At 41.0% G+C, this 13,704-nt stretch overlaps 1 protein-coding gene across 2 annotated transcripts in view; it reads right to left on the bottom strand.

Annotated features, from left to right (window-relative positions):
- Positions 1-13,704, bottom strand: part of STAG1 (stromal antigen 1) — an 815,655-nt gene that overhangs the window by 60,488 nt on the left and 741,463 nt on the right. For both annotated transcript variants that reach the window (XM_029617274.1, XM_029617273.1), the window contains 5 exons: positions 11,581-11,786; positions 10,769-10,940; positions 10,363-10,473; positions 3,972-4,086; positions 3,288-3,368 (listed from right to left, as the gene is read on the bottom strand). In XM_029617274.1, the coding sequence (XP_029473134.1) occupies positions 3,288-3,368; positions 3,972-4,086; positions 10,363-10,473; positions 10,769-10,940; positions 11,581-11,786 (685 nt within the window). The remainder of the gene's footprint in view (positions 1-3,287; positions 3,369-3,971; positions 4,087-10,362; positions 10,474-10,768; positions 10,941-11,580; positions 11,787-13,704) is intronic.

Genomic DNA, 13,704 nt, shown 5'->3' with positions numbered 1-13,704 from the left:
GCGTCCAAACGCGGGTTAACAGTGCGCTCCGGAGCGAACTGTACTGTATCGGCCTGACGGTGTCACAAAAGGACAGGCTTCCTTTCTCTGCTGGATTATAGCATTGGATTACACTTAACTCTCATGATACAGAGAAACATAGAACATGACAGCAGATAAGGACTGGGAATCCATTTTGTTTGTACAATTTGCTTCCTTTAGTAGTGCCACAGACTATGAATGATTGCAGTTAAAGATCCTCTGTATTTATCCCACATCTTCTTGCATTCTGTTACTGTTCTTGCCTCCATCACCTCCCTTAGGAAGCTGTTCCTTGCTTCCACCACTTTTTGTGAAGAAATCTCATGTTACATCTGTATCTATGTTTTTTCTGCTTTAAGCATAGTTGCTTACCTGTAACAGGTGTTCTCCAAGAACAGCAGGATGTTAGTCCTCACACATGGGTGACATCATTAGATGAAGCCTGGCATGGAAAACTTTGACTGGCACACTGAGCATGCCCAGCATGCTACCAACCACGCATCCCACACAGGGTCCCCTCTTCAGTCTTATAACAGAGTTCGCGAAAAATAAAATAAACCCAACTCTGCGGGGAGGCGGGCGGGTTTCATGAGGACTAACATCCTGCTGTCCTTGGAGAACACCTGTTATAGGTAACCAACTCTGCTTTCTCCAAGGACAAGCAGGATAGTAGTCCTCACACATGGGTGATTAAATAGCCCCAGGCTGCTCCCAATGTCTGCAGCAAAGAACAGGTGCCAACGTGCACAACAATAGATGCAATAAACAGAGGAGCAGGCCTGCACCCAAGGACAGGGTCCAAGGAGGGAGAGTTGGGTTTTCATTGCTGAAAGAGATTATGGAAAATGGACTGTCCAAAATGACTGTCTTGTTGGCTATCCTTATCTAGGCAATAATGTGAGGCGAACGTGTGGAGGGAACTCCAGGTCACCACTCTGCAAATCTCGTGAATGGAGACTGCATGTAAGTGAGCCACTAAGACTGACATAGCTCATACCATCAAGCTGTAAGCCCGCCTGGGCGTAGAAGAAGGAAATACAGTCTGCAAGCCAATGGGATAAGGTCTGCTTGGATACCATGGCCCCCAATCTGTTTTTGTTGAAAGAGACAAAATGATGATTTGATAGAGGGTGAGGCGCCATCCGATCCAAGTAAAAGGCCAGAGCCCTTTTACAATCCAGACTGTGCAGAGTCCGCTCACCCCGATAAGTATGTGGCTTCGGAAAAATGGAAGGCAACACAATGGACTGATTAAGATGGAACTCTGAGACCACCTTAGGAAGGAATTTCGGGTGCATATGCAAAACCACCTTATCAAGGCAAAATTTTGTATAAGGAGGTACGACACCAGAGCTTGCAGTTCACTCACTCTGCACGCAAAAGTAACTGCAACCAGGAAGATACTGTCGGTGATTGCCCGCGAATAACCGGATGACTTACCAGATTGCAGAAGGAAAGAACCCGAAAAAACCACGAGGGACCCTACTCGATGCCGGAGATATCAAAAACTGCAGAAAAAGAAGAAAAATCGCGAGCTCCATGATCAAGAGGCGAAAGTTTTACGGAAAAGAAGAGACTGAAGAGGGACCCCGCATGGACGTGTGACTGGTGGCATGCTGGGCCCAGCTGCATCTGATGATGTCACCCATGTGTGAGGACTACAATCCTGCTTGTCCTTGGAGAATACAATGACTTAGAGGCCTATGCACTACAGGTTAGCACATATATTGAAACAATTTAATGTGCACAAAAAATGGTGTTCAATGAACAACCCGAGGTGTGTAAAAATAGCATATAATTGTAGCAATTTTCAAAAGCCCATTCATATGCTTAAAAGGCACTTACTAACGTAAAACATATTGACAAATCAACAGCATATATTCTATCAATTTTCAAAAACACATTTACATGCATAGAACCCAGTATTAGGCACGAAAATCCTTTTGAAAATTAACCCCTTAGTGTGCATGATAAACAATTACTACCTATTATTGTGTGTGCATTAAAAAAAGAAGTGTGCACATAGGCAAATACCAAAAAATGAGATGCAAATTAAGATAATGAGCAATACTATGATCACCCCATGCACTAAGCCTAGTTTTATTCAGTGTAAGGCCTTCAGACCTCCAGTACCTTTTCCATAGTGGGTATTAAAACATGTCTGCAGTGTCATTATGTTAACATGAAATACAGAAGGGAAATCCTCATTGCTTCCCTCCTGATATGCTCCCTCTGGGCTACCTCTACCAGCTCCTCTAATATACAGAGAAGCTGCCTCTTGGTGGCTACATCTCCTACACCTCCTCCCAATTCCCACAAGGATGAATAAGCACTCTTTAGGGCTATCCTCCATCCTATTCTGATTCTCCAAAATGCAAAAATCAGTCCCTCCCAGGGCTATGCCCTACATTTCTTCTCATCTCATGAAGTATGAAGAAGCCTCTCTTAGGGATGTTCCCCATCTACAAGAATGAATGAATGTATCAGGGAATATCCAAGATCCACCTCACCAGCCACCCTCTGGAATGGCCACTTACTATTCTGGAGGTCCTTTCATTTTTCACTGACAGGAGGGAATGGAGAGTCCTCCTACCAGCATGGTTTCTGAATTCCAAACTGTGCCGCATAGTAGTGTGTCACTAAATATCAAACCATGTAGCATCATTTGGAGTTTAGTGGCCGTACCGGCAGGCAAGCTTTCCATTTCTTCCTGCTGGGGAAGAATGAAAAGACCACTGGAATGTCAAGTGGCCATTCTGGATGGGTGGAAGGTCTGAGTAACTTTGGAGGCAGCTTCTTCATTTTTTGGGGAAAGGGGCAGAAGTGTAACTCCAGAGGGCTGGCAACAGAGGATCAACAGAGGATAGGGGACATCCCTAGAGGAGGCTTTGATGGTATATGGGAGAGGTCCTCCATAATGGTTATGGTCCTTGCACTCTGGGATGGTGAGTGCAAGGGATTTCAGGATGGAGCTCATGCACTTGTGAAAAGGTTCACACTCCATTTAACGTGTAGCTTTCAATGTGGGCATATGTTGCACTTCAATGCCTTAGTGCATTGCGTGCTGGGACCATTTTTTAGTATGCACACTAAAAAAAAAATGTTAGCATACCTTTCAGTGCATAGACCCCCCTAGCCTGCATTAACAGACCTTTACATAAAATTTTAAATGTTTTTAAGTTTGTAGCCCTTAGTGGGATTTAGCAGTTAGGCTTAAGGCTATGTACAGCCATACAAAGCTAGCAAGCAAAAAAGGTACAACTCACCGAATCATCTTCTATTATAGCTGCAGAATCAAAAAAGTCTGGCCTCAGCTCAGCCCGCTCCCGTCTGTTCCTTGAAGGAGGCTGGAAAGAAGACAAATGTTCCAAGATTGACAAAGGAATATTTTATTTGGCAGCATTATTATTTTGAGAGTTTATCAATATGTTATGACCGTGTCACAATAAAGGTTTTAGTGGATTGCTAGCCACCTAAAAGCTCCTTTGTAAAAATTCTCAAGGTTGCTTGTGTGGTCTTACTCTAGGACTGCTCAGGTCACTGGCTGTATTACATATTCATAGCCCTGAGTTATCCTAAATATCAAGCAATGTTCTTTCAAATCTTGCATCCTCCATGACAATTCCATGTCCTCTACAAAAATGAAAAATATGCAGATATTTAAAAATTTGTGTGTGAAAAATTTGTAAGAAAATATTTTAAAAGTGTAAATTGGTAACAGTTGATGTATTTTATTTCTATAGTTTAGTGTATTTATAATAGCGTTAATCTTTAAGAAATAGTGGTGTATATAAATTACCTGCATTTTGGCAAACTTCATGGGTAGATTTTACTATGGAATTTGCAGGGATAATCAAAGCAAAACTATGTGGTTACTTTTGCTTTGATTATTGCATTCCTCCTCCTATGCAGCAACCATACATGCAAAACGGTACAAGTAACCTACTAACCAGATCAATAACCATGGTGTCCTCGAATTCCTCATTCATATCCTCCAGCTGGCCCCGTGATGACATCATCACATCTTCAAAAATTGGTTCAGCATCATCCTCCATCAGGCCACGGCTAAAAAGAGAGGGTAGAAAAGAGAAACTCTCCATGTACTGACTGTTACACAACTTAGCATTATTTTTATCTCTTCAGCTGTACAAATTTATCTTTGCATTATCAAATATACCACCCTTACTGAACAAACTCATAGGTTAGGTTGGTCACTCTGGTCCTCAAGAACCAGAAACAGGCCAGGTTTTCAGGATATTCACAATGCATATGCATGAAATAGATTTGCATTCAATGAATGCAGTTTATGTAAATTATCGCATATTCATTGTGGATATCATGAAAACCAGGCCTGTTTGTGGCTCTTGAATACCAGAGTTAGCCACCCTTGTCATAGGTATTCAGACTGGAGTTTTCCAGTGGCTTCCAACACTAGCTCTTGTGAACTATTAACAGATTTGGACTTTAGGATAATCAAAATATGCAAATTAGCCTGGGTCACAGATCATATGTCTGCAAATACATCTCAAATATTTATTGTGGATATCCTGCTAGTGGCTCATAAAGACTAGTGTAGGGGATCACAACTTTAATGCTAAGATTAGCTATTCAGAACCTGCATATTCCAAAGGGTTAATTAAGTAGTATGATATGGGGGTTTAGAACACAGGGGCACAAACTAGAATAGGGTTTCTCAAACCTGTCCTGGTAACCAGACAGCTGAGTTTTCAGGTTATCCACATTGAACACACATGAAATACATTTGCATATATTGTATGGAAATTTATCTCATGCATATTGATTGTGCCTCTCAGGATACGTCTCGGAAGCCCTGGACTAAAATGTGTGCCTTATATCCACATGGTGTGAAATATGTGAAATACATGGTGTGAAAAATGTGGAAAATACACTGAAGGCTCACAACTTCTTACAATAATATGCACTGCTAATTTCTCTTTACTGGAATACATTTCTCAGTCTCCAAAAACATAAACCAAAGAAAGATTCAGTTATCTCTACCATGGTAGGATGCTGGCAATGACTCTTTGACAGCAACATCTGTACTGAAATCCATCATTTTAGATGATGTAAATGTGCACGTAGTTTTAGCCTCACAAAGTGAAAGTTGCTTATTTATAATAGATGCTCAAGGACAGAAGGATTTAAGTCTCCACAAGTGGGTGACATCAACCAATACAGCCCAGACAAGGGGTTTACTTAAAAGCTTCTAGAAGCGTTTGGCACACTCTACTGAGAATGTGTGTGCTGTCCCGCAACACGGACATTGTACAGGGATATCTTTAGTTCTTAATACAATTCAAAACATATAGGAACCAACTTTGGGAGGATGGGTTCTGTGAGAACTTACATCCTGCTGTCCTCAGAGAACACCTGTTACAGATAATAACATTTGCTTTCTCTGAGGACAAGCAGGATGTTAAGTCTTCATGGAGAGAGGGAAGGGTGAGTGACCTAGCTACAGGCTGCCTCTAAAGAAAGAGGAGGAAAATATACAACCACAATGGGCAGAACTATTTTAGGTAGATATAAGCCATTTTTGTAAATTTGTTTTTTTTAAGAGGGCAGCCTGGAAACAACAAAGAGCCCTGGGGGGATGGAGCTGGAATTCTAAACCTCAGATAGACTCCTTAGGACGGAATGACCAAATCTACTGTTGCGCTGGGATTTTTTTTTTTTTAAAACAATAATGGGAAATGAATGTATGGACTGAACTTCCAGTCAGAGTCTTGCAAATCTCTTCCATGGATGTCGATGTTAGGTGGGCCACTGATGCTGCCATGAGCCAGAATCAGACCTGTGAATGGGCTTAACAGAAAGAAATGCAACCTGCTATCCAAAGGATGTGCTTGGCAATGGCAGTTCCAGGTTTGCTGGAGTCAAAAGAAACAAATATCCATAGTCTTCCGACTTTTTGTAATCCAAATTGTTCAAGGCTTGTTAATCTTTGTGGACATGTGCCCTGGGAAAAAATATTGAAAAGTTGACTGACTGCTTAAGGTGGAAATCAGACATTACCTTAGGCAAGAGAGTTAGGATATGTGCCCAGATCCACCCTAATACACTGTGGATAAGTCACTAGGGCTTGGAGTTCAATGAATATGTACCAAAGTGACTGATACCAAAAATATAATCCCCTGGTCAGTTACTTCAGCTTACAGGAGTCAAATTGCTCAAAGGAAGCTTTCTTCAACTGGTTGAGGTCCCAAGATCAAGAAGGCAGCTAGTTGGGAGGCTTCAATAGAAGCAAGCCTCATATGAAACGGACAACTAAAGGCTGTACGGAAATGGATTTACCTTTCACATGGTGGTGATAAACACTGAGGTGAACCCTAATGGGACTAGTCTTCAGACCAGACTCTGCAAGATGTAGAAAGTATTCAAGAGTTTTTATGTGGAACCGGAGAAAGGGTTTAGGGTCGCTCATACCAGAAGGCAAACCTTCGTCATTTAAACCATAAGATTTCCCTGTGGAATCTTTTTTGGAAGCCAGAAGATTTTGAGATAAATTCTCAGATAAGTTAAGAGAATTCAATGCTAGCCTCTCAATAACCAGGCTATAAGAGCTTGGGACCTAACGTTGGGATGAGATAATGTAGCCTGGATATGAATGATGCGAGTTGGGGAATTCCGGAACTTGTTTGGTTCGATTATCTCCTAGATGAGGAGGGCGGATCTGGAGTGTAGCACACTGGTCCTTAATTTGAGCTTGATCTTATCCCTAAAGAGATTCGCTCTATTGTAGCACATTTGTGAGTCTGTTCTGCACATTTCATCTTGATCTGAAACCCACAATCATGCGCGCCTATGGATGTTAATATCTACTACAGAAACTCTTGATATTGTTCCAAAAACACTGCAGGCCAATTTGACCAAGTGTTTTCCACGCTTCATATCCTTGTCCACTGGTGACTCCAGGGAGATACTCTGACACTCTTATCTTTCAGAATGTTTTGCTTATATTGGCCCATGAAGAACTGGTAAGATGCTATATGGGTATTGAGCAATATTTATTTATTTATTTTTATTTACTTAATTCTTTTATATACCGACCTTCATGACAGGTGTCATATCAAATATTATTGAGCATATGAAAATCCCTCCCCAGGGGCACCAAAGAATGGGTTCTAGACCTCTTGGCATTTTTGAGAATGAATTTGACTACAGTTGACCACTGCTCCCTCTAAGCTGTTCACATGCACACAGAAAAACATAGCCTGCAAAAGAAATCCCAATATTTGCATTAAACTGGCTCATAGTGCACAAATTTGAACTCAACTTACAGAAAGTTACACAAAAAAAAGTTTGCACATCTTCAAAAATTTGAGGAAACATCATAACTGACCAATGAGGCAGTTGCTGATTTTCAAATCTAGGAGCCTTTTAGATACAGAGAAGGGAGTTTCCCAAATTCTCATCTGTCTCTCCTGAAGGATCTCATGACCTGGATTGGCCATTGTTGGAAATAGGATACTGGGCTTGATGAACCTCTGGTCTGACCCAGTATGGCAAATCTTATGGTCTAAGGATTTTATGAATAAACACTATCATGATTTTCTTGGGGATGGGTTCCACAAACTGGTGCATGTCAAAATGTTTTGCTTTGGCCTGGACTCTTTCTCCTTTTGTAAATTAAATGGAATGGTGTCCACCATTCTCTTTACAAAATCAATAAAGAGGAGATCTTTTGGAGGAGCCTGTCTTCTTTTCTGTGGAGAAGAGGGTTCTATTAGCTCTTCTGATTAAAGTAGCCCTCAGATCCAGAGTTGTGCCCCCAGAAATTCTCAGACTCTGAGAAATAATCAAAGATTGGTAGTTTGAGTGTGCATTTGGCTAGAAGGCAAGTCCTCAGTGAGAATATCCTTTGTCTGCTGGTGTCTAGACATCGAACTTTTGTGCCTTGGTGGAAGTTCCTCCCTGATGCACTCGAAAATGGCAACAATGTGATGGTTTCTGATGCTCCTCCAAGCATCGGCTCTATTTTGCCAGATAGAATGAACGCCTCCAGCATGCGTTGGATCTCAGTTTGCAAGGCTATTGACGATGTTGATGTATTGATACTTGCAATTCAATGATCCAGATCTGCTTGGATTCTTCTTTCTAACTCCTCTGCAAAAAACAACTGATGCTAATACCACATGGGAAGGAGGAGGAGTGGTCACATCATTCTGAAACACTTGAGATGATGGCTGGTATCTCAGCCATTCCCCAGATCAATGTGAGAATATGCTGTTCCCTCTGTGGCAGGGCATTGGGGATGTATATCAGCAGAAAATTTCTCCGTTTCAGTGATCGTGCACTGGGCCTTTTGATACTGTTTCTGAAGCCAATAGGCTGGACTTGCTTTTCCCCAAAGAGCTTTTCCATTAGCTATAAATCATGAATAATGTCCTTTGCTGGTCATCATCCCATAGGGGGCGCACCCCAAGACATTGTGCTTATCCTCCAGGCAATTTATTTTAAACATACAGGGATATATTTAGCAAGTTATCCTCTATCCATTAAATCATAACATACCCAGAGAATATATTATTTGTGCAAAAATAATATCTGTATTTTATTTATATCCAATAATTCACATCCTATCTAGACAATTAAAATCTAACTAATCAAAACATACTCATCCATTCACCATTCATACCATTTTTAAAACTACATGGAACATGTAAAACACTGACTCAAAAATCAAGAATTTAAAAAATATTGCTTTTTTACACAAAATACTTATAACATCTTTCATGAATTAATAACTTTTTTTCTCATTTATAAATTATTTTCTAATTATCATGGCTCTATTATTTTATCCACTCCTAATTACAAAGGAGTTTCCCATGAAGTAGCTTAATCCTCTCAATCGCAAATAAGCGTCATATCTTTTATCTGCTCCTTTTATCTGGTCCAACAAAGATCTTTGTTTCACCCCCTCCTCGGGGCTTCCTCAGGGACTAATCACGATAATGCTTTCCACAATGTTCTTTTCCCTACTTGCTCTTAAATAACAAAGTCGTAATCTCATAAATTCAATTCAGTACATCAACGCATCCACTTATAACTGCTTTTTATCACGTTAATCATTTGTTCATAACCTTCATGGTTTCAATGCCATTAATGTCTACTGGAACTGACGTCCTCACCGTCAATAGTCACACGTCATAATGTAATATCCTCCAGGCAAAGCACACATCTGTAATGGGGATCTATTATAGATTTAAGTGTGTCCACCCAAGGTGCACTTATTGAAGATGCTGGCCTTTTTCTCTTTTGGGACATGAGCCAAAAAATAACATAGGCAAAATCAAATGATTTGATTTTAAAGGGAAAACTGACAGATTATTTAAGCACAAGGTAGAAGCTGAAAAAAAAATCAGGAAAACTTGAAAAAATGATGAAAAATCTATCTAGTGAACCTGAACAGAGCAAGATAAGAAACTGTGAAACCCTGTGATGAAAACACTAATTTTTTCAAAAGTTTTCTTCTGAGAAAATGTATGCAACTATTGGGCTCTGCTGAAAATTAAGAACTGAAGGTAGCTCCATATGATATCCATGATATGGGATGGTACACACATCCTCAGTGGAGCACTCCAAAAGCTTCTACAAGCTTTATAGTAAACTTCACTGACTCGGGCTCAATCAGATGATGCCAACTATCTGTGAGGACTTAACATCCAGCTTGCCTTCGAAGAACAAACAATATTCAAACACAAAGTATGCAGATAGGTACCTTCTATTTGAATATTGGCTGGATTTGTGGAGACTATAAGGTAGGTGTAAAGATTGCTAGTTAAGCACTCTATCAAACATTTACACCTAAATATATTTTTTTAAGATGAAGTGATGAAAAGGTTAGTACAGTAATAAGAACATAAGAAATTGCCATGCTGGGTCAGACCAAGGGTCCATCAAGCCCAGCATCCTGTTTCCAACAGAGGCCAAAATCAGGCCACAAGAACCTGGCAATTACCCAAACACTAAGAAGATCCCATGCTACTGATGCAATTAATAGCAGTGGCTATTCCCTAAGTAAAATTGATTAATAGCCATTAATGGACTTCTCCTCCAAGAACTTATCCAAACCTTTTTTGAACCCAGCTACACTAACTGCACTAACCACATCCTCTGGCAACAAATTCCAGAGCTCATGAGATCAGTATTCAAGGATCTAATGGTTACACACAAAATCATTAAACTTGCTGTGGAAAGAATATACATCTGCTAATAGCCCCTATGTACATTCAGTAACAAGATTTTAAGACTTTGATATATGGCACTATAGATGTAATGGGCTTCCATGCTAAAATATGCTTCTTTCTGCATACTTACACCGCATGTCTCACACCAGTTCTGACTTTCATGTAGCTCATTGCTGCTCTGTCTTTTCGAGTTAAGTCTTCCAATTTCTGCTGGCCCAACCATGACATCTGCATCTGAGGACTAACATCAAACTAAAATCAGTTGTGACTTCCTTACACCAGTCTAGATTAGACTTTTCTACAGCATTTCAAGATGAATATGGATACTAATAAGGAATTAATAGTGCAGCAGGCAATGAAAAAGACTAATTTTTTTTTGTTTTACCAACACATGCAGATAATATAACCTGAGCAATCAAACATTGTGTGGCCAAAATCTCGAAGTCAATTTATTACATCAGATAACCCATATACATCCACTGTTGCCCTGTCTCACATTTAAATCCTTTGTCCTCAGGCCTCGCTATCATACATACTTATGTAAGAAGTCTGGTTCAGAACCATGTTCTGACTCTTGTTCCTGAATCTGCTCTGCCATCTGCCTCGGGTTCTCTCGCAGCACAGTGGAGGTGAGTTGAGGAGTCTGTAGGGCACCAGGAGTTTGAATGGTATCATTTCTGGTCATCCACGTGTTATCCATGCTCTCATCTGCAAAAACATAATTCAACTAGGCTAAGTCTTGGGACCTCCTATGCCATTTCTCACCAATGTATGAGGGGAGTGTTACAAGTAATATATGTATTCCCTCCAAACCGGTGATGTGCTTTCTGACTCCACACTATCAATGACCATTCATTTATCTTAAACAGGTCCCAAAATGGTTTGGTTAAGGAGTGAATGAAAGCGAGGAAAACCATGCACAAATGGGAATCACAATTGTAGGGGAAAGGCTGATCATTTTCTCTACCAAATTGTTCCAAACTACTGAGAAACTAAGTCAAATAAGAGATGAATAAGGTATCAGAGTCAAAGCCAGGACAATACTGTGTATTTCTTCAATGAAAACAGATTTGCAGACAAACATCAGAGCCAGCCCAAAGGAATTACTTCTCATCCAGTTCTCAATTACTGTTTGCATCACGTTCCTCATCCACTGAAAATATTCCACTACATTTTCATATTAACATAGTAAATAATGGACAATTTTGGTCTTTATCTGCCATCTAATCTGCTCAGTGCTGTTTAAGGTTCTCCTTGTTTGGTTGAGAACACTGATTTGGATTACAGAGCATAGATAAATCTCCCATGGCTCCAGAAGCTTTTTTCCCACTCCTTTGATTTTTTTTACCTTCAATTCTCTTTTTGTGAAGTGGAGGTCGCCCTTTTTTACTCCTGATGGAAGAGGACTTGCTGCCGCTGCCTCCACTGTTGACAGACATCCTGTCATCCTCACCTCCAGTGACCAGGGAGTTTCTGTAGGAGATGAGTGGCAGCCACACGTCTTCCCTCCTCTCCATCATGTGCTCTGTTAGGAATTTTTCCAGGTATGTGTGCCTGAAAGCAGAAAAGTAGCACAAATGGAACCAAAGGTTCGGCCTTCAATGGCACTTTTTGCTCAGACATTACAAGATTCCAAGAAACCCACACTCAAAAACTACAATTTAGCAAAGATATAACTTTCAAAGGCTATTTTTGAAATTCTTTAACCTGCTCTGTTCCAACATCCTTGCTCCACTAGGAGCAAATGTGTTGGCAAAAATGTCACAAATTGAATCACTTATGCTGGTTTCTGATTGGTATGTGCTGTTTGTGGCATCACAGTCATTATCATCAGATCCAGTATGAAAGACATGGAGAAATTACTACTTATCTGATAATTTCCTGTTCTTTAATGAAGACAAGTTAATCCACACCAGTGGGTTATACATCTCTACCAGCAGATAGAGATGGAGCAAAGCTGACATCACAATTTATATACCCCATGCACCGACATCAGCCCACCAGTATTCTGTGCAATAGTCAACTGTAGACAACTAAACAATACATGATCATAACTATTAAGACAATCATTCAAACAGTTAACAGAAAAACACTGAGATCAGACAAGGAGTGGTAATATTACTAATTTAGGGACTGCATCTGACACTTACCAGTAATCCCCGGAAAAGCAGCAACTCAGGATGACAATAGCACCACCATCCAGCAGCCAAGGGTGGGAAGGTGGATTAACCTGTCTTCATTAAAGAAAAGGAAATTATCAGGTAAGTAGAGTAATTTCTCCTTTCTTAACATTCAGACAGGTTAATCCACACCAGTGGGATGTACCAAAGCTACTCCCGAACAGGGTGGGAGGCTGCCCACAGTCCGATCAACACCGCACACACAAAGGCTACGTCCTCTTGAGATTGCTCATCCAGGCAGTAATGCCTGGAAAAGTGTGTGTAAGGAGGACCATGTCACAGCTCGGCAAAACTCGATGAAAAATAATAATCTATTCTCCGCCTATGATATTGCCTGAGCCCTAGTGGAATGAGCCCTAACCTGACTAGGCAACGGCTGCTCAGCATCCATATACATGGCTGTTGATAAAGCTCCTTAAACCTGCAGGCTATCACAGCCCATGATGCCAGCTCACCCTGCTTAATCCCACCATGAAGTATAAACAGCCAGTCCATCTTCCTGTGAGGTTTAGAAACCTCCAATACTTCATGATATCCGCTTGACACCCAAGGTCCGTAACAGGTGATATTCATCTACATCTCTCTCCCTGTCTACAGTCAGCAGGGAAATTGATTGATTCGAGTAAAAATGTGAAACTGCCTTCAGCAAAAAAAAAAAAAGATGGAACAGTTCGCAGCTGGACCGCCCCCAGAGTCACTTACAGGAATGGTTCCCAGCAAAACAGAATCTGCAGTTTGGAAACTCTTAGCGCAGAACACAGTCTTTCAGTAAGTAAACTCAAGGAGAGGCTATGCAGTGGAAGAAAGGTGGGATCACAGAACCAGATAGACTCCACAAGGGCACCGGCAACCGCAAGGGGGGACAAAGATGCTTCACCCCTTTCAAGAACTGGGCCACAACCAGATGGCTCGACAAGGGTTCACCATTCACATGACCTTGGAAACAGGCAAGCGCCACCACCTGTACTTTCAAGGAATTAAGAGTCAAGCCTTAAACAACCCATCCTGTAAAAAATCCAAACTGAGTGGGATTTTAACCAAATGTGGATGAAACCCTCGTTCCTCACATCAAGGCTCAAACTCTGGTCAAATGTTAACATAGCCCAAGGAATTGAATAACTTTCACGCTCAAAGCAAGGTGGAAATCACAGCAGTGGACTATCCACACTTCAGCAACCGAACCCTCTCAAGGGTCCCACCGTAAGACAAAAATCAAGTCAGATCTTTGAGAAGAATAGGCCCCTGCTGTAGCAGATCCCTGTGGACTGGAAATTGGAGAGGAGATTCCACCA

The sequence above is a fragment of the Rhinatrema bivittatum genome, chromosome 9 (assembly GCF_901001135.1).
Source record: "Rhinatrema bivittatum chromosome 9, aRhiBiv1.1, whole genome shotgun sequence".
In the NCBI taxonomy this organism is placed as follows: Eukaryota; Metazoa; Chordata; class Amphibia; order Gymnophiona; family Rhinatrematidae; genus Rhinatrema; species Rhinatrema bivittatum.
This window is presented reverse-complemented; position numbering and strand designations above follow the sequence as displayed.